The sequence below is a fragment of the Haemorhous mexicanus genome, chromosome 6 (assembly GCF_027477595.1).
Source record: "Haemorhous mexicanus isolate bHaeMex1 chromosome 6, bHaeMex1.pri, whole genome shotgun sequence".
Taxonomy (NCBI): Eukaryota; Metazoa; Chordata; class Aves; order Passeriformes; family Fringillidae; genus Haemorhous; species Haemorhous mexicanus.
The window spans coordinates 11,031,948-11,054,345 of NC_082346.1; the positions used below are offsets into that span (position 1 = coordinate 11,031,948).

The window sequence follows — 22,398 nt, forward strand, 5'->3', positions numbered from 1 at the left end:
CTCTCTAGACAGCTACAGTTAGATTCCATCACCTCTGGAAAGAGGAGCATTTTCCAGTCATGCAGGGAACAGCCACCCAAGGCCCTTCATCTTAACAAGCCCTTTTGGGCATCCTGAAGAAGACTCTAATGATCTTAAAACCTTCTTAGGAAGCTCCTGGTGGACCTCCCTCATCCTTCTAACAAGTCCCCAGGGACAATTTCACAGGCACTGAGGGGGAGGAAACTTTCCTCCTTTTTAAAGAAAATGAAAACTTCCAAAGCAGTTCAGTTTGTCCCAACTTCTCCACACCTTGGTTGAAGAATTCATGGCTTGGCCAACACCTCTCCAGTCCTCCACTTGGTTGGTGCAGAAGTTATGGCAGGAATTTGAAGGATAATTGATCCTTCATCATTATCCTTTACCAGCTGCACCAGCAGCTTCCCATGGCCAACAACTTGTGGTTGGCAGAAGTCCCTCAGAACCTTGTGGAAGTGCTTGGGACATCCCAAGGGGGCTATCAACAGCCTGGAACAGATTCCAGGTTCCAGGGGTTCTAGTCAGGAGTAAAGTTGTGAATAAAGACAAATCCAACTCCTGTGCCCTGTTTGTGCTACCATTCAGCCATTCCTTGTGAGCTGGAACAAGGATTTTTTTTCCTTCATAAATATCCTGCTCACAGTTGTAATCTCGTTCACACTGATGAATTTTCTTGCATTTCAGACACTTTAAGGCTAAAATTAATAAAAAGTCTCATCACAGAGTGAAAGTATTTAAAAATTCAGAGGCACTTGTTGCTAAATAAAAGAGATTTTATTAAACCTATTTCAGCATAAACTTTGGGGGTCAATCAAGTGAGAGTAATCTCAGCATTTTTAGAGATTATTTATTAACTCTCTACAAAGAAGAGAGGTGGTGAAGAGAGGGATGAGCTGCAGGAAGCAGCATGACCTCTCTTTCCATTAGGATTTGATGCAGCAAGGAGAAAAAAATGGGTAAAAGGAAAAATGGAGTGGCAAACATGGCTCCAGAGATGTAACTCTGGCAATTCCAGCAAATAACAGACACCCAACAAGGAGAGAGGGAGACAGAGAGAGAGAGAGAGAGAGAGAGAGAGAGAGAGGAGAGCATTTCAGAGCTGATCCATAAAACATAATTTAATATATTTGGAGTTTAATTTTGAAAGAGATATAAACTGCTTTCATACAGTGTATCTAAGTGTTCCTGAGTACCAATTCCCAGAATTCCTGCCCTAAAATATGCATCCAACACCTGCCTGTTCTCACCTCAGCTTTCTCAGTGCTCAGTGGAGAACAGCATTCCCAGCTGGACTTTTCTCCTGTGAAAATGACCTGAAGCTGTGCCATACAATTCTGGAAATGCACAGCTCTCCCTTCTAACTGCAGAGGGAGCCAAAAGAAGGAGTTTTCAGCCCAGAGGAGGAGTTTTCAGCCCAGAAAATGAATTTGGATTCCAACAATTAATTTTTAGATGTCAGAAAGTTAGAGAGGTTCAGTCACAAACTGTGGTTTCTTCCCAGCTGATGGCGGAGACTGAGCGAGGTTTTCTTGTCTTGTTAAAGCCCTTCTCACCTGGCTGATCACTCTTTTTAGGGCACATTTTACCTCTTTGTTCCTGAGGCTGTAGATGATGGGATTTAGGAGCGGGGTGAGCATTCCATAGAGCATGGATACAACCCTATCCCAGTGCAGGGAATAGGTGAAGGAAGGGTGGACGTAGGTGAAGATGGTGGTCCCATAAAAAAGGCAAACTATGGCCAGGTGACAACCACAGGTGGAGAAAGCCTTGTGCCAGATCCCAGAGGACCTCCTGGCCAGGATTTCCAGGAGGATACAGATGTAAGAGACCACAGTGACCACGCAGGCGCTGCTCCCCAGCACCCCGGCCACCACCAGGATCACCAACTCCCTGCTGTGGGTGGACGAGCAGGAGAGGGCCAGCATGGGAGGAAGGTCACAGTAATACTGCTGGATTTTCTTAGGACCACAGAAAGAGAGTGTGAAAACCAGAGAGGTGTGCAGCAGGGAGTTCAGAAGCCCTGTTGCCCAGGTGCCCAGGGCCAGCTGAGCACACAGCTTCGTGCTCATGATGCTCGGGTACCTCAGGGGGTGGCACACAGCCATGTAGCGGTCGTAGGCCATCACAGCCAGGAGGAAAATCTCTGTGCCCACCACAGCAATCAGTGAAAAGTGCTGGAACAGGCAGCCAGAGAAAGAAATCTCTTTGTGCTCCAACAGCAAGGTCCCCAGCATCTTGGGCATGGTGATGGTGGGACATAAGAGATCCAGCAGGGATAAGTTGCCAAGGAAGAAGTACATGGGGCTGTGCAGGTGGGAGTCAGTGCTGAGGGCAATGAGGAGAGTGATGTTGCCTGCCATGGTGGCCAAATAAATGAGCAGAAACAGCACAAAGAGAAGCAAACGGATTTCTGGAGCATCAGAGAGGCCCACGAAAACAAACTCGGATACTGCTGAGAGGTTGACCCTCTGCATCTTATCTCTCATTGTGGGAACGAGGCAGAGGTTTCCCTGGAATAAAGAAGGTGTAACCTAATCACAATTTCATCCCCGTTTTAAAGATTGTGAGGGGTTTTTTTTTGTCCATTTTGAAGTTCAAAACCGTTTCCAAGCATTGCTGCACTCAAAATCTAAATTTTACCCACACATTCCTAATGCAAAAGGCAAAATACAGGTATTAAACTTCACAGTGATTAAAGCAAAATGTTGGGTTTTGCAAGTTGCCACCTCAGACTGAAGAGCTGGAAGTTGAAGTTACCTTCCCTGTGGCATCCAGCTTGGACACCGCCCCAGGCAGCACAATGGGGCTTTCAGGGTTCTCTGAGCAAGGGGAGAGTGGTATAGATCCCTAAAATTCCTTTCAACATAAAATACCTGGTGTTAATAATACCACTAAAAGGGTCTAGATTAGTAACAGAAGCTGAAACCTTTCAAGGGAGTAATGCTGTCAGAAAAGAATTAAATCTCTCATAATCAGCAGATGGATGCATGTTGGGTTTTTTTTTTCAGCTTTTGGATGGGGCTTGGAGCAACCTGGTCTAGTGGAAGGTGTCCTTGCCCATTGCAGGGGGTTGGAATCAGCATTAAGGAGATTTCCAACCCAAACCATTCTATGACTCTATCATAAAAATAAGTTACAAGTAATAATACAAAAATAAGTTTGGCATCCCATTAAAGACCCAGTTTTCTATAATTTTTTTCCTACAATAAATTTTCTACTATAAATTTTACCCTACAGACTTCCATAATACTATTAGTACTTCTAGCATCTATCTGGACTTTCCCCCATCCCATTTCCCCAGTTCAAAGAAGTCTAAATGTGGCATTAAAGGATCTTCCCATTTACCCTACACTGCTCCATAGAATGTAGCTCAGTATTTACAGTAAGGATTTACATACCAGCCCTAGAGGGAGGGAAAGCAAAGTTCAGTCCAAATGCCTCAATTTTGGGAGACTTTGGGATTGATTTTGAGATGGTGGGAATATTGTACCACATTCTCCTTTGTAAGATATGCAGAGATAAATAGATTGATGAAATATTTCATCTGGCCAGGCTCCTCTGTGGTCTCATGATCTCCCAGAAGCTTGAGAGGGAGCAAAGTCAGGGCTTAAACTACATAAGAAATAGTTAACTCAGCAGAAATAAAAGGGACATCACTTGTTCATGAAATGGGGAGCTCATTCAGGTGAAATAGCACAGAAATAACACAGAAATACTCACTGCTGCACGGAATTATTTACAGGTGATTTATAGCTGTCTGTATCTCCAGGAAACAAAACAATCCTTTTTCTTCTTTCTACACGTGACATAAAAATTATTTCACTCATAAGGAAGAGATGAATCCTGACAAAGCAGCATTGGAATATTCACACACCTGCCAGCGCTGGCACAAGGGCTGGCTTGGCTGCAGGAGTAGGCACCTCTCTTCTTTAATGAGGTATTATAAATATGAGGGAGTGTTGGGGGACAAGTGTGTCTGACAGTTTTTTTGGGTGTTCCCTTAATTGCATGTATGGGTTTTTCAGAACATTGCCAAAAGCAGCTGGAAAGCAAAGAAACCAAAATTACAAAGATTCCCCTCTGGTCCCATTAAGCATCCGTGTGTGATTTATGGGAGTGCCACTTCCCATGTGATGTCCAGGATTGGGAGCAGGCCTGCTCCTATTCCAGCAATACCTGACCATAAATTCTGCACTGTTCACATGAAGGACTCTTGCTGTCCATCATTCTTCCAGCCTGTTTGCTGTATTTGCTGTGTTTGCAAACTCCTGGAAAATGAAAGATTCTGCATCTTACATGGGCAAACAGTGATAGGACAAGAGGGAATGGTTTTAAACTAAAAGATGAGGAATTTAGTATGGATATTAGGAAGAAATTCTTCCCTGTGAGGGTGGTGAGGTCCTGGCACAGAATGCCCAGGGAAGCTGTGGATGCCCCTGGATCCTGTGTCCAAGGCCAGGTTGGATGGGGTTTGGAGCAGCCTGGGACAGTGGAAGGTGTCCCTGCCCATGGCAGGGGGTGGAACAACATGAACTTTAAGGTCCATTTCAACCCAAACCATTCCAGGACTGTATAAACTGGAATTCCCCAGGGCTCACACAGCACAGGCCTGTCCTGCCATGAGAGTGCAGACCTGAGGCTGGAATAAATCCCCATGGCCCAGCCCTTTCCCTGTGTGCTGCAGTCAGCCCAAGGACCATCAGGCATCAGACTTCCCATGGAGTTTTGCAATAAAGAATTTTGTAATAAATCCAGATGGAGAAAGAGATACAGCAAAGAGATCCATCCCTCACCTCTCTTTTCCAAGCCAAATCATTCTGTGATTCTGTTCCCCTCATAAATCTTAAATGTTTCTTTTGGGGTGGGATGCATTGGCCTCATCAAGGTGCCAGTCTCCCAGGCTCTCAACTCCACATCTCCCTTGCTTATTTTCAGGGATAATCTTAGCTGGGTTATTTAGAAGTAGAAACACAGCGTAGTTTTTGAGATAAGTGTTCTGCCTCAGGGTAAATACATAAAAATTGTATTGCATTATATTTTATTTAAAAAATTCATTAAAAAAACCCCCTTAAAACAAACAACAACAAAAATATCTCTATTTGCAGAATCCAGATGCACACTAATTGATGACAGGCTGGATTAGACTCCTCTTGCCCACTCCTCCCTGACATCCCCACTGTAACACAACCAAAGTGATTTGATTTTTGTCCACTTCTGGGACTACCCAGCTTTGTCATTGTTTGAGATTTCCATCTAGGAATGTTTATGCTGAGCCCAGACTGATTAGAGTCTGTTGAAAATGCTCCCTTTTGTCTGATGTCCATTTGTGTTTCAGTCTCATAGTCTTTAAATATAACCAATTAGCCTGGGATCTCTTCAGGCTTCTTGGGATTTAACAAAAGCATTGTAGAGATCCTGCCAGTTCTCAAAGGATTTTTTTTCCCCCTTTGAGGCCTTTTTTCACTGTCCTCTAGGTGAAGGCAGTAAATCTGAGGATGAGCTCATAGAGCTGATAATTTCCAGGAGAGAAAGAACTTGAGATTTTAATGGTGCGCAGTGGAGCCAATTTACATACAGGGACAAACTCAGCTGCCAAAGCTGCACCTTTACAATTTGTCAGGCACCAACTTTTTAACAGCATCTTCTGAGGCCTTGTTAAAGTTATCCCAAGATGTTTCCAGGGGAGAAAAAAATCAATTATATTAAATTGTTTGTCTTCATAGAATGGTTTGGTTTGGAAGGGACTTTCAAGCTCATCCCATTCCAATCCCCTGCAATGGGCAGGGACATATTCCACTGGATCAGGTTGCTCCAAGCCCCTTATATTGAAATCCCAGGTCCCAAAAATATGTAATTTTTATTTATTTTATCAAAGTTGGAGCAGTTCTTTCAAATCAGTTCACTGTTGATGCCCCCAGTTTATACCTGGTGAACAAATTGACACCATCAAAATAACTGGACCACAGCTCCAATTTGCCTTGCATTGATTTATAAACAAATTATTTATAAAAGCTTTATGGGAATGTGAAAAAAATTATCACAGTGATACATTTTTTTTCTCAATTAAAATTTACCCTAATTGACCTAAAGAACATTTTTATTTCTAAACATTTTTTTCTAATACTAAAAAAAAAAGCTCCCTTCCAGCCCAAGCCATTCTGTGATGATTCTGAGTAGAAATTCACTACTAAAAAGAAATCTCATTTCCACAAGGATGGGAGATGTTTGGAAATCTCTTTTAACCAGGAGGATCAATGACTCTCTGATCCTCCTCTTCCTACAGGTGTGGGAGTGAGGCTAATTTAAGACAGTGAGGAGAGACAGGGAAAGTGGAAATCCTTTCACTTCCTGTGCAGCAATTTAGATTGGATGTTAGGAAAAATTCCTTCATGGGAAGGGTTTTCCAGCCCTGGAACAGGCTGCCCACGGCAGTGGTAGAGTGGCTAATCCTGAAGGGATTTAAAAGCTATGTGGATATGGCATCTGGGGACATGGGTTAGTGGTGACCTGAGCAGCCCTGCAGAATGGTTGGGCTTGATGATCTTACTGGGCTTTTCCCACTTCAGTGATTCCATGATTTTATTTAGGTGGGATGAATCCAATCCTAAGTCATTCTAACACAAAGAAGTTTATGGTGTTCCTCTCCTTAGAACCACTGAATTTCTATCCGTGATGGATTTGGTGCTGTAACTGCTGCTCTCATAGAGTCAGTTTGGATTGGAAGGGACCTTATAGACAATCCCATTCCACCCACCTGACATGAGTAGGGACATCTTCCACAATCCTGATATCCTACATTGCTCCAAGCCCCATCCAAGCTGGACTGGAACACTTCTAGGAACAGGGCAGCCATGGGAAACCCATGCCAAACCACCACATGGAAGAATGTCTTCCCAATATCCCATCTAAACCCACCCTGTGTCAGTGTCAAGCCATTCCCTCTTGTCCTGCCTCTATGCAGGACACTCCTTGTCTGTGGAGTCTGTCTCCACTCCTCCTCCTTCTTCTATACATTGGGCCTTGTATGATTTAAATAATTCACTTCTGTGAGAGAATTATGACTAAACATATTCCTATGTGTCTAAAGGAAGCCCTGCAAGCAGAATCTGCACCGTCTCTGTCTTCCAGTGTCGCTGGGTGAATTTGGGGACACGTAGTGCATGTGCCTCTGCCATCTGCTGTCACAGCACAGGAAAAGCACATCAGACAGGGAGACAAGCCTCACCCTGGGTTCATTCATTTATTTCAAAAATTATGATCCCACGTGAGTGGAAGGGTTTAGGAAGTTTGAGTTTTTCAGCATGGATTTTTAATATGAACAGTTATATGTGTATAGAAATGTATTTGTACATAATTTGAAGTCTGTGGGCTTTAGCCACTGAGTCATTATTGTGTAGGAGTAGAGTAGGAACGTGACTTCAGGTGTAACTCTGGGTGTACCTCCAGGGTTCTGCCAACCCAGCCTGTCTCAGAAGGTTCTGCAGCGCTTCCTGAGTCTCCACATGGATTCCTTCACCTCGCTGCTCCTCAGGGTGTAGATGAGGGGGTTCATCATGGGTGACAGGATGGTGTAGATGGCACAGACGTACTTGCTGGTGGGCAAGGTCCCAGCGGGCCGCAGGTAGGTGAAGATGCAGGGCATGAAGAACAGGGTGACGGCCATCACGTGTGAGGCACAGGTGGACAGGGCCTTCCAGTTCCCCTGGGAGACGCGGGCCTGGACCTTGGCCAGGATGAGGGCGTATGAGGCCACCAGCACCAGGAAGCAGCCCAGGGATATGAGGCCGCTGTTGGAGGCCATGAGCCACTCAGTGAGGGCGGTGTCGGCGCAGGCCAGGCGGATGACGGGCGGCACATCACAGAAGTAGCTGTTGATGGTGTTGGGGCCACAGAAGGGCAGCTGCAGCATGAGCACGGTCTGGACAGCAGAGTGGATAAAGCCCCCAGCCCAGCAGGCAGCGACCAGCGCCCAGCAGGCCCCACGGGCCATGATGGCCGTGTAGTGCAGGGGCCTGCAGATGGCCATGTAGCGGTCGAACGCCATCACCGTCAGGAGGAACATCTCTGAGGAACCCACAAAGTGCAGGAAAAACAGCTGGGCCATGCAGCCCTCAAAGGCAATGGCCTTGTGTCCTGAGAGCAGGGACACCAGCACCCTGGGGGCTGTGACAGAGGTGTAGCAGATATCGAGGAAGGACAGATTGCAGAGGAGGAAGTACATGGGCGAGGAGAGCTTGGGGTCCGTCCTGACTGTCACAATGATGAGGAGGTTGCCCAGCAGGACCATGGTGTAGGCCAGAAGGATGAGGGTGAAAAAGAGGAGTTGCAGCCCCTGGGTGTCGGAGAGCCCTAGGAGGATGAATTCAGTCACCCGCGAGGAGTTGTCCTGTGCCATCGCTGCAGCTCAGGCTGCCATGGCACGGCTCGGGGGGTGACCAGGAAGGGAAGGGAATGTGCTACAGCTCCAAGGCTCATGGATGGTGTGAGCAGTTTTTGCATTTGCTTCTGCAAAAAGCACAGTGTCATGTCACAAATGACAGAAAGCAGAGTTTGCACTCACCCCCTATTCTGTCCCTATTCAGATCTCTGTCCTGCCCTTCCACACTGACCTTCTCCCCTGAACTCAATCTGACCACTATTTTCCTGCATCATGGTTGGTGGGCTCCCATTTCTCTGTCAGGGAGAAATCACCTAATTAGGGAAATGTAAGTGTTGGAAAAGACTCTATTGAGTCCAGTTCTCCCCCCAGCACTCCCAAGACCTCCACTAAACCACGTCCCCAAGTACTGCATCCATACTGCTTTTAAATCCCTTCAGGAATGGTGATTCCAGCTCATCCTGATCTCAGATAACAAGAGCCATGAATGCTGGAAAAATGCTGTGCTCTCCTTTTACCTGCTGGAAAATTGAAGTGACTACAAGCAAATGCTGCCATTCTCAGGCATAAGCTGTTCCATGTTCTGATCCTAATGACCCTCCTCTAAACTGAGGAAAGGGCTCTCCAGTTAACTTATTCACTCTGAAACTGGGAATACATGCACAGAAACCAGGTCTGGGAAGTTCCTCACTGGAGAAATTGGGAGTTCTAACACAGCAGAAGCTGCAAAACCCTGCATGGTTGCTCGACCTTTATATTTTTAAAAGGAAATTTTAAAGGTTTTCAATAGACAAGTACAGTCACTGTCCTGTGGAGGTAAAAGTGGGACCAGCAGAGGAATGCACTTGTCCATTTAAAATCCCTCCAGGAAATTCCTTTGCTGCTCATTCCTGACAAGGAGTTTATAAGTCAGCAAGCAGGAGGCTACAAGTAAGAAACCAGACGTCTATGATGCTTACAGCATTGAATAAAAGCTGCCTTAAAAGATCCAAAAGGCCAAATCATTAGACAGGGGACATTAACAGGACACACACATTGTCCTCTGGTATGTTGAATATCCTCTGTATTTCTTCTGCTGTCTTTTTGGAACAATTTCAGTTTAAAGCCAATGCTTTCCTGAAGGAGTGACAGTGAAATCCAAGCCAGAATATGTCACTGACATGTACTAACATAAGCTCTGCTTATTCAGCTGAGGAGGGTGGCAGAAATAATATCCAGGTCCTGGCTGTGGTATGAAACACCCCATAAATACACCTGTAGTGACACTTGGCTAGTGAATGAGATGTTTCTGCTTTACTGAAAAACACCCACAGATCCATCCTTACAGCATTCCCATGCAGAACCCCAGGATCACTAGTGGGTGTGATATTCCTGAAAGTGCTCAAGACGAAGCTGGACAGGGCTTGGGCTTGGAGCAACCTGACCAATCCCCCATGGCAGGGGATCATAACAAGACGAGCTTCAAGGTGCCTTCCAGCCCACACCATTCTAGGATTCTAAAGCTGTAACTGATTTTTAATTTTTTTTTTTTTCTAAGTCATAAAATAGACCTCCCAAAAGTCACTCACCAGCAATGCTGCTTTGCAAAGGCAGGATTTCAGTGGGGCCTGAGCAAAACAAAGGAACAATCCCAGAGCACTTCCACAGAGCTCACTTGCTGTCGCTCTTCTGACGACCTCCCCAAACCACTTCAGGGGGTTCCATCGGAACCTCTTGGTTCCATCAGAAACTCTCTGCAAGGTGCTGCTCAGAAGTTATGAAAGCAGCTCTGTATCTCTGCCAAGTCTAAGCCCTGAAAAGAACAGCCCAACCTTCTGTAGTTCCCACTACACAAAAAAAAAAAAAAAAAACAAAAAACAAAACAAAAACTAACCTTCTGGAGCATCTTCAATTATTTTTGTAGCAGAAATAGTTCAAGTAAATCACACCACAAAGCACAAGGCTGTTAGGAGTAATGAGATCCCAGAGGCAAAGCGAGTTTTGTCAGAAATTACCAGTGGGCAAGGAACTAAAATTGTTCCTTGGGTAGTTATTGCTTTAATCCCTGCAGAGAGACATCAGAGTAAAGATGTCTCTTACATAGGACATTTATATAAATTCTTATAAATGGATACAAATTTTTCTTTCTGTCATAAGCCCGTATTTTACATCTACAATCTTATTTCTTACTAACTTACATGTTGAGAGCAGAAAGCAACATATCACTGATGTTATCCCTTAGACACCTTACTTACAGCTTTAAAACAAGAAGTAACTCAGGAAATCATGTCAAAAAATGCACAAAGATTTGTGGTGAGCCTTCCTTGCTTAGCAGGTATTTTTACTGACACAGTGAAGCACAGAAGCAACTTTTGAGCTCAAGTATGAAATTCTTGTAAGAATTCTTTGCAAAGTGTAGAGGAGCCTAACACTGTTTCCAGTGACACTTTCCATAAGCTATAAGTGAATATTTGCTCAGAAGCACCCAGATGTGAGACCTCTAAAAAACCCCACTGGTGCTCACCTCCAAAGCATTTAAAACTACATTTATTTTATTTACTGCTGTCTTAGGCAGAGATAGGTGAAGTAGGTTGAATTATAGGAGAATTATGGAATTGCAGAATTGCTGTTTGGATTGAAAGGTACCTCATAGACCATCTCATTCTAACCCCTGCCATGGGCACGGACACCTTTCCCCAGACTAGGTTGCTCCAGGCCCCATCCAGCCTGACCTGGAACAGGGCAGAAAAGATTTGCTGAAGTTGGGGAGGATGTAGAGAAGTTTCCCCTCCTGTTCCTTCATTAACAAAGCACCTACCTAGCTCTTAATATCAGGGGTTTTTTTATTTTTTGTTTCTTATGGGGTGCTCCACCTGGACAATATTTTCAATATTTTCAACTGTATTTAAGCAGTGATGTCGCAGCTGCTCAGGAGACCTTGGTGTGGGCCTGTGCTCATTGACAGGGAATAGGAAGGGAATGCCAGAGTTCCCAATGTCTTTTCCATCATAAAAAGAACTTTTAGTGCCTTCCTAATTACAGCAGGATTAGGCCAACTGGCAGCGTTCTTTGAAAGGCCCTTTGGAGCATTGTCACCGAATAAATTACAGCAAAATGTGCTTGATTTTCTCTGATCGTTTGGGAACATGACCACAGCTCTTGCCCTTCCTGTTTCCACTTCCCACTTTCCTCCTGCACTGTTTCCTCATGGCTCCCTTCACCTCCCCATTCCAGAGGGTGTAGATCAGGGGCTTGAGCATGGGTGTGATGAGCATGTAGAACATGGCCATGCCTCTGTCCTCAGAGGCTGCTGGACGGGTGGATGTAAACAACTGTGCTGGGCCCAAGGCACAGGATCACCTCAGTGATGTGGGACCTGCATGTGGACAGGGCCTTGTGCCGCCTTGTCTTGGTTTGGATAAGACAGGTGCCTGCTAAAGAAGGCAGGAGCTTCCCCTGAAATGGAGAATGCAAACCCTCCCCACCCCTCCAAATTGCTATGAATTTTAAATTAAGGGGCTCTCAGGCAAAAAAAAAATATGGGAGCAGGAAATAACAGTTCTTTAATAGGGAAGGGGGGAAAAAAACCATAAAATGATAAAATAAAAACAATGCAGTACACTAAAATGACAGAGTCAGAACTCAACCTGACACCCTGTTGGTCAGGGTGCTGGCAGCAGTCCAATTGGAAAAGTGGCTGCAGTCTTCCTGAGGTGTCAGGTGTGGTTCTGTTGGAGCAGGGGGTCCTGTAGAAAAAGGGTGATTCTTCCTCCGCTGATCCGTGGAAGTAGAAGCAGCTGCTGTTCCTCTGGTGAATCCAGTGGAGAAGCTGTGCTGGTGTGTCAGAATCTCCTGATTATATCTGGATAGCAATGCTCGGCTCCTCCCTCTGGGCGGAGCATCTCACAATGGGATGTTACAGTTCTTATCAGCCATGCAGTGACATTCAATAGCCTCTTATCACGGGATGCCCCCTGCTGAGGGAGGAGTGATTGTGATCTCTCAGGGAGAGAGATAAGGGGAAATTGCCCACTTAACACCAAGACAACTGCCATACAGATGGTAATAGAATACATCCTGCCTTGCCATCCAGAACACACCTCACCAGCCTTTGGCCCCTCAGGGGAGCTAGCATGCTGACTGAGGAAGCAGCTCAGGGATATGACCCCGCTGTTCACCGCGGCCAGGGCCTCGGTGCGCGTGTCTGCACAGGCCAGGGGGAGCAGGGGGTGGACATCACAGAAGTAGTGGGTGACTTTATTGGGGCCATATCAAGGGAGCAGGGAAGGGTGGGAAAGGTCTGGAGGGTGGAATGCAGGAAGCCCCCTGTCCAGGAGACCCCCACCATGCGGCCGCAGAGGCGCTGGGGCGTGAGCGCGGGGTAGTGCAGGGTCTGGCAGATGGCCATGCAGCGGTTGTAAGCTATGGCTGTCAGGATGAAAACCTCTGTGCAGCCAAAAACATGAAGCCCAAAGAGCTGATCTATGTAACCTGCAAAGGAGATGGTGTTATTTTCCACCAGGAAGCCAGAAATCATTTGGGGAGCTGTGACAGAGTAACAAACATCTACAAAGGAAAGGTGGCAGAGGAAGAAGTACATGGCGGAGTTCAGGGGCCGGCTGCTCGTCACAGTGAGAACTGTAAGATTTCCTGTCACTGTGAGCATGTAGAAAAGCAGGAACACCACAAAATACATTTTCTGCACCCCTTGGTTCTCTGAGAGGCCAAGGAGGATGAATTCCTTCATGCTGCTGGAGTTTTCCCTGCCAATCTAGTGGGCAATGTGCTGTGCAGAGCCTGGGAATATGGGAAGATAATGACAAAATTATTCATCAGTTTTTTCATTCTTAAAAATAAATTCTTTATCAGAAGTGCATTCTCTCTAAGAAATACATAGGATTAGAATTAAGTTTATCAAGTGCTTTTTAAATTTGTTTTGGTTTTTCTTTGGTTTTTTGTTGTTCTTCCCCCTCTACATATTTAATTTGCCTTATATGAGACACAGCCATAGAATCATAGACTCCTGGAATTGTTTGGATTGGAAGGGACCTTAGAGACCATCTAGTTCCAACCCTACTTCTATGGGCAGGGATGCTACCACTGGATCCCTTTGGGATTGGATCCATCTGATCCAGGCTCCTATTTTATGATTTTAAAATAGAGCAAAATCAGAAACTCTTGTAGAGGCAAAAAGCTGATGAAGCACCCACAGGAAATGCTGAAATGTAGAAAAACCAAAATTGCTCTCCAACTTGAAAAAGTGAAGCCTGAAGAGGAAGTTGGGAAAGTTTGTGACTTCTCCTGTGCTTGTAGTTTTATTGACAGGAGGCAACACATACTCAAGAAAAGGATAAAAGGGAGCTCTTACCTCTAAAATAATCTTTTCAGTCACTGACTAGAGGTACATGATATAGTGCAATCAACTGGAATATGAAATAAATACAATGTGTTATAATAATAAAAAAAAAGGATAAGGAATTGCAGCATCCTGTTATTGCAAGGGTTTCCCCCTAAAATCTGAGGTGGTTAATTGAAGAAGAATTCAATAACCTGATTTGGGACTGCAGACCAGTTCTGCACATGGTTACAGCCAAAAAGAACCAGAGATGGTTGACAATTTCAGGGGAAATTTCTTTTTCTATTTTCACCTTTCAAGAGTGAAAATAGAAAAGTCAAGAGGAAGGGCAGGGGGGAAAAAGAGGAAAGGAAATCAGGAAAAGGAAAGAAAAGAGGAAAGAGAAAATATCCTGGAAAACTTACCTTCTCTGTGTTTGGAGATCTAATTTTTGCATAAGAGCTGTAAGATTTTATGTCCCCAAAATCTCCCTTTCCTGGTAGAGGCTTTAAAGAACATAGAACAGCTTCTGAAAAGCTTCCAACACTTGCTCAGGAGGTGCCTTTTTTAATCCCACCTCATTTAATTCCTTGCTTTCCTTTATCACCAAGTGTATCCTGGCTTTTCCTGCTCATGTTAGAGCTGCTTGGAGGGAGCATGGGCACTGAAGGGTGCACACACAGACCAGCAAGCAAAGAGAAAAAAACTGTTTAAGTAACTTTCCTCAAACCTCTCCAAGGAAATCTCCCTCCTCCAGGGCTTAATTCCCTCTTTACACAGACATACTCCACCCTCTCCAAGGAAATCTCCCAGCTCAAGGGCTCTTGGGGCTGGAGGAGGGAGGTGTGAATGCTCAGGGGTGGGAAGGAGAAGAAATTAATCCTGTCCTGCCAGGGGAAGTTTAGACTGGATTTTAGGAAAAATTACTTCACTCACAGGGTGGTGCAGCCCTGGCACAGTTTTCCAAGAGCAGTCGTGCAGTCACCATCAGTCTGAAGGGATTTAAAACCTGTGGATGTGGCACCTGGGCACACACATTAGTGGTGGCACTGCTGGGGAATGGTTGGACTCGATGACCTTGGAGCGCTTCTCCAACCTTAACAATTCCATGATTCTTGGAAATAACAGCCAACAGATTAGCTGAACATTAAACTGGGAAAGCATGTGTTGTGCCTGGTCAAGTTAACATTCCCAGACTGACATTAATCCATGCTTTGTGTGTTTCCCAAACCTTAGACCACAGCTTAGGCTTTATGGCACTGTTAGTAATTATAAAATTGTGAGGATTTTTAAATCATTGTGTATCCCAAAAAAACTTCACAAGCCCTCATGAAAAAAAAAATAAATAACCTGTAAGGTTTCTAGTAGCAAGCAGAAGAGAGACAGAGGGTGGCTTGGGTCACCTGTTGGTGACCCTCCAAGTCCCTATTTTCCATGAAATGTCATCACTGGTAGCCCAGGGAATAAGGCCTTTTGCAAGAACTTGCAATGTTTCAGCAAAGGTCAGTGAAACAGAGTAAGTAAAAAAAAAATAATTAAAAATCCTCATTTTACAAATTGGAAACTAAAGCAGGGGAGGAAGTCAGCTCTTGTATATCTGTGGAAGTCAGCTGAGTTGAGCCTTTGCCACTCCAGGCTTTCCTCTGGAAAGAAATGGATCTAGTCACTTAATCAGTAAGGGGAAATGGCTTTAAATGACAGAAGGTGGGTTTAGATGGGATATTGGGAATAAATTCTTCTCTGGGAGAGTACTGAGGCCCTAGCACAGGTTGCCCAGAGAAGCTGTGGCTGCCCCATCCCTGGAAGTGTTCCAGGACAGTTTGGAGCAACCTGGGATAGTGGAAGGGCTCCCTGCCCATGGCTGAAGGTGGAACTGAATGAACTTTAAAGTTCTTCCAACCCAAACCATACCAGAATTCGATTAATTTGTGTATTACTGCAACTCCAATTAATCACTGCTCTGAAGTGTACTGTGTATTTTCAGTTTGAGATTTAGGTGCATCAATAAATAGTTTCATGCACTGCCCATCCCTCTGTTTTGCTGACATTTACTGAAGTTCAGAATGGCCCAATAATAACAAAGGCATTTTGAATGTCTCCCAACATGGAATGCCAGCAATCCATGCAGAGAAAATGGAAACCCTCAAATCAGTGAGGAATTAATTAAATAGTGCTCTGGATAGAAAAATAGTCTTTTAATTTTGATATCATTTTACGCCATAGCCTGGAGTCCTGGCCAGGTTAATGAGGGTTGCCGGTAACCACTATAGGAAATAGGATTGGGTAAGAAAGTAAAAACAGTCTTACAGTCTTTGGGAAAGGAAGAGGAAGAACAGATGACAACAGAAACTGAAGATGTACAAATGCATTTCTGACCTGCTAAGCAAATTTGGGCTGGATCTGCCCATTCCTGTGCCCATTGACACACATGACAGTGATTTGGGTGGCATCACACTCCTGTCCCTTTACTTCCCTGGTCCAAGGGACTAAGGGACAAAATATTTCCCTGTGAGGATGTCAGGAAAGGAGAAAGGTGTTTTCTCTGTTTCCACACCCTTTGGATCGGGGTGGCTCAGGGACATGGAGTGTGCATGGACAGGACTGGGATGTTGTGGGTGGGTGGTGGTGGGTTCTGTCTGTTTAGGAGACACAAGGTGAGGAAGAACCTGAAGCTCTGTTCAGGGGCAAGTTGTGAAACTGGAAGTGAAAGGCATGGGGCTGGAGGGATTTTGTGAAATCTGAAGTGGCTGAGGTGTTGAAGGACTGTGCTGAAATCCTCTGAGGTGTGAAGGTGCACCGAAAGAGCTCCTGAACCCAGAGCTCCATGCTGAGGGCAGCACAAGCAGGGTTTGGGCATCTGGAACTCCTGAGGTGGAAAGTTTGTGTGAAAAGTTGGATGAAGAAGTAGAGATCCCATAAGGTGCTGAACTGTGCTGGGAGAGGCTGTGGGTCAGAGGAGGACCCACTGTGGTGATGGGTGTGTGACACTAGGCAGGGACAGGAGGGAATGAGAAGTGCTGAGGGAGGTTGTGAAACCACCAGCAAATATGTTATGGGAGAGAATTTACATTTCTCTACCTGAGCAGCACTAAAACCTCATCTTCAGGGGCTGTGAAACCAGAGCATCTCAGGGCCTCAAGCAGGACACAATACCAGTGCAAAGTCCGTATGGACAGTTCTTGCAAGAATGGCTGAAGAAGGGAGAAGTAGTAAAAAAATAATGTTTCCATGACACTGCAAAGAGGGGAGGGGGAAGTGGTTCAAATCTGAGTGATCATACCCACAAAGGGGAGGTATTTCCCCCATGAGTGATTGGCTGCCTGGAGGGTCACGCTGAAAACACCATGGCTTTTTAAACAGTGGCTGCCCAGCCCAGCACTGCAGGATGACACAAGGACTCGAGCTGCACCCCATGTCACAACATCCACGGGACAACATTGCCGGGCACAGGCGCTGAAATTCCCAGGAACGCAAAAAAGGTGCGAAATTCTGAGGTGGGTCTTTGACATGGCACTCTGATGGTTTGTCAGGCTTTGGGGAAGGGAGGAGAAACAAAAACAATGAAGGAAAAAAGATCAAAAATTTACTTCCTTTGCTGGACAGAAATTTGCTGTAGGTCGAGAATTGATGATAACATTTTCAATATAAGGAAAGCTTCATTCCAGGGACTACAAGTGCTCTTGAACTGCTCTAAATGCACCTCTGTAATATAAAAAGTCATTACTCAGAGACCTGTCATTACAACAGCAAAACTTTCTGTCCACTGTCTGAGACACTTTTGTGGGGTCAGGGTAGTTCTGCCTCAGAACTACAGGCAGGATTTGCAGGCAAATCACATGGAGGATGTTTAATCTCAAGGGAGAAAAAGATCACCTGGACTCAGGCTGCTGCTGTTTGAGGAGAATTTTCACTTATTAGTTACATAAGGAAGTGGAATCATGTCTTGAAAGTGTGTTGGAAACAGGAATTCAGTCTTTCCAAGGGACTATGATAAATAAATGAGAATAATGAGTGACTTTTGCAGTGTTCTTCTCCATGGTCTACAGAAGTAAGAGAAGGATTTCATCACTTCTATTATAGCAGAAGGCAAAACTGTCGATGTTTTGTCATTTACCCGTTGCAGCCATTTCTGTTCCTGGCAGTCTTTATGCACATACAGCACCTTCCAGTGCCTACAGGTGCTCCAAGACAGCTGGAGAGGGACTTTGGAGAAGAGCCTGGAGTGACAGGACAAGGGGGAGTTGTTTTAAACTGGAAGACAGTGGATTTGAATTAGATCTTGGGAGGAATTTCTTCTCTGTGAGGGTGGCGAGGCACAGGCTGCCCAGAGAAGCTGTGGCTGCCTTATTCCTGCCACAAGTGTCCAAGGCCAGGTGGGCAGGGATTTGGAGCAACCTGGTCTGTGGAAGGTGTCCCTGGCTGTGGCAGGAGGTTGGAACAAGATGAGCTTTAAGATCCCTCCCAACCCAAACCATTCCATGATTCTATGACATGATCAATGGCACAAAGCCATTTAACATTGGGAATTATCACCTGTCGTTCCTTGAATCCCCAGTGGAGAAAGATGCACCTGTGGAGGCTGCAGTGGGCTGAGACAGAACTTAGGTGACACTCAAATGTTCACACTCTCTTCAGATCAAGTGGAAATTTGGTTGCACAGAAGCCAGGAAACCACTTAACCACTGGGCCTTCCTCTGTTCTCGCAGCAGAAAAGCTGCACAGAACTTGAGGCTGTTTCTGCTAATTTCTGCAAAAATGTGATCATTTGTGGCCACCCCTGGAGCAAGCTGTGAGGGAGGAACAGGGCTGCTCTCCACACTGTTCATGTTAGAAGTGTTCAAGGTGCTACAAGAGCTGAGGATGGGATCATCCAGCTCTGCAGTGCCAGAAGTTCCCTGGTTTCAATCAACCCTAAAGCAAATCATAGAATCCTCAAATAATTTGAGTTGAAAGGGACCTTAAAGCCCATCCAGTCCCACCCTCTGCCATGGGCAGGGACACCTACCACTAGCCCAGGTTGCTCCAAGCCTCATCCAGCCTGGCCTTGAAATTCCCTGCACCACACCCTTCTTTTCCATCTGTCCATGGGGTCAGCGTGCCTGGGGTGCTGGGATGGAACAGCAGTGATTCAGTCTGTCACGTTCTGGCTGCTTTTGGAAGTCTGTCTCCATGTGTGGTGCTGCACCACAAAGACAGAACAGAGGATTCTTGCTGGCTACATGGTTCAGTGATTCACATCTTCCCACTAAACCCTATTTTTTGTTCCTATCCTCTTTTTAACTTCTCTGCCTTCCCTGTCCAAATTGGTTGGGAGACAGCAGAAGAACCATTGTATTTGTTCTCATCAGACCATAAGAAAGGTGTTAAACCCATTTTTTTCACCCCCAAGATTCTCAATCAGATCACAGTACCTTGGGGAAGGAATCAGTGACTTAACTCATGGAGTAGTGTGGAAGGGTTATGAGAGCCACAACTCCCATGTCCTGTGAGGACGAGATAATCTGTGGTTTCTTACATGTGGTTCGTGCAGTTTCTGAGGGAGAAGATGAGGGCTTTGCCAGATCAAAATGTTTATTTGTTATTGTACACAAGAACCAGAAAAACCACATCAAATGGCACTTTATTAAAACAGAAATCACTCATCAATATAAAAAACTACCAATTGTTCTCATGGACTCACAGAATTCCAGCGTGGTTTGGGCTGGAAGGGACCTTAAAGATCATACAGTTCCAACCCCCTGCAATGGGCAGGGACACCTTCCACTATCCCAGTTTGCTCCAGCCTGGCTTGGACACCTCCACAGATGGAGCAGCCACAGTTTCTCTGGGCAACCTGTGCCAGAGCTTCACCACCCTCCCAGAGAAGAATTTATTCCCAATATCCTATCTAAATCCACGCTCTGTCAGTGTGAAGCCTTCACCCTTTGTCCTGTTACTCCAGGCTCTTGGCCCCCTCCAAACCAATTTATTTTGAGAATCCATGAAGTCAAGTTCTAGCTACAAAGCCATGGAACAAACCAAGGATCCCCTCTAGAAAAGTCACCCTGGAGTTACCACCTCTCCCCTCTCTGCTCCCAGGTCCGAATCACCCATTATGAGGCCCTCAACCACACCAATCGTCCTTCCAACCACAGCCATCCATGTTCCTGGGACCAACCAGAGTGGGGCTGTGGGACAATCCGAGCCATCCTACACTGTCCTCAAGTTCATGGAGAGCTTCTGCCTGCTGAGTGCTGCCTGTGGGATGGTGGGGAACGGCCTGGTCCTGTGGTACCTGGGCTTCCGCATCCGCAGGAACCACTTCACTGTCTACATCCTGAACCTGGCGGCCGCCGACTTTGGGTACCTGCTGTGCATCGCCGTGGAGACCGTGCAGTACCTGATGCAGTTCAACGTGGGGGTGCAGTTCGGGATATTCCTTTTCCTGGATCTCTTCATGTACGGCACGGGCCTGTACCTGCTGACGGCCATCAGCATTGAGCGCTGCCTGTCCGTGCTGTCCCCCATCTGGTGCCGGACACACCGCCCGAAGCACCTGTCTGCCGTGGTGTCCGGCCTGCTCTGGGCCCTGTCCCTGCTCCTGAACACTCTGGGATATGTTCTGTGCACTGTTCGTCCCTCTCCCAGGGCCTGCCAGCGCCTGCTCATCGCCATCGGAGCCTTGGATTTCCTCGTCTGCGCGCCCCTCATGCTGCTCTTCAGCCTCACCCTCTTCCTGCGGGTCAAGTGCAGCTCCCAGCCCTTCCAAACAGGCCGGCTCTTCACCGTCATCATGCTCACCATCCTCCTCTTCCTCATTTTTGCCGTGCCCCTCAGTGTCCTCATCCTCCTGGACTTCCTGGGCCTCAAGTTCCTGTATTCCCCAGAGATTGGCTTTGTGCTGTCCTGCATCAACAGCACCCTCAACCCCGTCATTTACTTCCTGGTGGGAAGCTACAGGGATCGGAAATTCAGGCTCACCCTCAGGCTGGCATTCCAGAGGGCCTTCCAAGACTCAGCGGATGACAGAGACGAGCGGGAAACGCGGGACACAATAACCATGTCCTCCTAAAATCCTGCCTGGAATGTCTTGGCAGAACTGAAGAACTCTGAGGTACTAGGGAAGGTTCATCTCACCTGACCCTCAGTACCCTCTCTGTAGATATTTTAGGTCATTATTTTAAGTCCCTGTTATTTTAAGACCCCCTTTGGGTTATTATTTTAAGTGCCCCATATGGCACACAAGCTCCTGGACCACAGAATTTACCTGACCTGTATTTAGGACACATTAAAATTTCCTGTTTCTTTCCAGTGACTTTTAAATAATATTCATTTGATAAGGCTGAAATGTCTTAGTGTCTGAATTTCATCAAAGAAATCCTGCTCAGGATCAATCATTGTCATTCATAAACTCATAACTTCTGTGTTGCTTTTCACTCACATCTCTGAAAATTAGATCAGTACCAACAATCCTCCTGTTGGAAGCAGACATAAGATTCCTGGAAGGAGAATCCATCTATCCCTCTTAACTTAGAATTCCCATCCCATGTCAGAGCACACACACAGCCTTTTGTGGCTCACAGAGGAATGCTCACATTAGGAAGCCCAGAGCCATTCTGGGCTTCCTAATGTGAGCATTTCAAGGACTGAAAAGATTCACATCCACCAAGTCCATTTTTCTCTGAACCAGGGATGTTTCCATACCACAGGTCAGAAGAGGGCTCCAACTCCTTCCAACTTGCTTTAAAAATTTATTCACTGAGTTTCATCCTCGCTTGTCCTGCATTTCAAAGAAATATGTGACTGGAGATTAGTATTTTATATTATTATATTGTTGCATGTTATTTTGATTTCCTCCAGCCCTTGGCAGAGTCTCTGAATTTATCTACAGCATGCATTGGGTTGTAATTTCTTCCTTTCAAAGGACACATCAGAAACCATGGCTTTTAATCTCCTTCACCAATAGAAATAAATCAAAGGATAGTGGGAAAAATACAGGAAACAGAACAAGGTAAATAAATACCATGATTTTCAACAAATTATTCTCTAAACCAAATCCTTTGAGGGGCAAGCTGGGATTATTTGTGCTATCAGACTACCTAACATTTATTCTTTTAAACAAAATTATTAGTAAAAGTCAGTGTGGGTAATTTTCTTTGAAAAACCTCACAAATTCATGTTCAAAATGTTATCTTTTTGATATCTTAAATGTTTTTATCATTGGGACAAACAAAACATTTTTGTATTGATAAAAAGACCAGAATTCTCTTTTTTGTTGTTTTTTTTCCCCCTAAAGGGATAAAAATTGTATTTAAAGTTGTTGTTGTTGTTGTTGCTATCTGATTTATCAGCTGATAAAAACATGCAGAATGTAAACTCAGATAAATATTTATTTTTAATTTAAGGCACAGGAAGAATCTTCCAGTCAGTGCCTACTGAAAAAGGAGAGAAAAGCCAAGTTTATTTTATAGCAGGTAATTCCAGATGGTCTTTGGTATAACACTGGTGTGCTTAGGTGAATAAAATTTCCTGCAATGACTCCAGAATGAGCAGGAACAGCCCCTGTGTGACTGACCCAAATATTTATGGGGATTTAGCACACCAAGGATATCCTTCTTCATCTGTCATGTCCAAGCATATCTTTTGTCATTCTCAATCTTTATTTTTATTTTCTCCCCGACTTTCTTATTTTTTCTGTTTCTCTCCCATT

At 45.3% G+C, this 22,398-nt stretch overlaps 4 protein-coding genes across 5 annotated transcripts; 1 reads left to right on the forward strand and 3 right to left on the reverse strand.

Annotated features, from left to right (window-relative positions):
• Positions 1–1,481: 1,481 nt before the first annotated feature.
• On the reverse strand, positions 1,482–2,492 carry LOC132328287 (olfactory receptor 5V1-like). The gene has a single exon (XM_059848130.1). The coding sequence runs from the start codon at positions 2,490–2,492 to the stop codon at positions 1,482–1,484; it is 1,011 nt and encodes a 336-aa protein (XP_059704113.1).
• Positions 2,493–7,486: 4,994 nt separating this feature from the next.
• On the reverse strand, positions 7,487–8,434 carry LOC132328324 (olfactory receptor 4Q2-like). The gene has a single exon (XM_059848162.1). It carries the CDS (start codon positions 8,411–8,413, stop codon positions 7,487–7,489), a length of 927 nt encoding a protein of 308 aa, XP_059704145.1. The 5' UTR covers positions 8,414–8,434.
• Positions 8,435–11,478: 3,044 nt separating this feature from the next.
• Positions 11,479–13,121, reverse strand: LOC132328288 (olfactory receptor 4S1-like). Its single transcript, XM_059848131.1, is given in 4 exon segments — positions 11,479–11,677; positions 11,679–11,782; positions 12,475–12,657; positions 12,660–13,121. Coding segments are annotated over 4 exon segments (948 nt in total).
• Positions 13,122–17,018: 3,897 nt separating this feature from the next.
• Positions 17,019–22,244, forward strand: LOC132328549 (proto-oncogene Mas-like). 2 transcript variants are annotated; one of them, XM_059848471.1, is made up of 2 exons: positions 17,019–17,203; positions 19,788–22,244. In XM_059848471.1, the coding sequence occupies exon 2, from the start codon at positions 19,804–19,806 to the stop codon at positions 20,758–20,760; it is 957 nt and encodes a 318-aa protein (XP_059704454.1). In that variant the 5' UTR covers positions 17,019–17,203; positions 19,788–19,803; the 3' UTR covers positions 20,761–22,244. The 2 variants fall into 2 exon arrangements, with proteins under 2 accessions (XP_059704454.1, XP_059704455.1); XM_059848472.1 differs by having other exon boundaries at positions 17,019–17,188.
• The last annotated feature ends 154 nt before the right edge of the window (positions 22,245–22,398 follow it).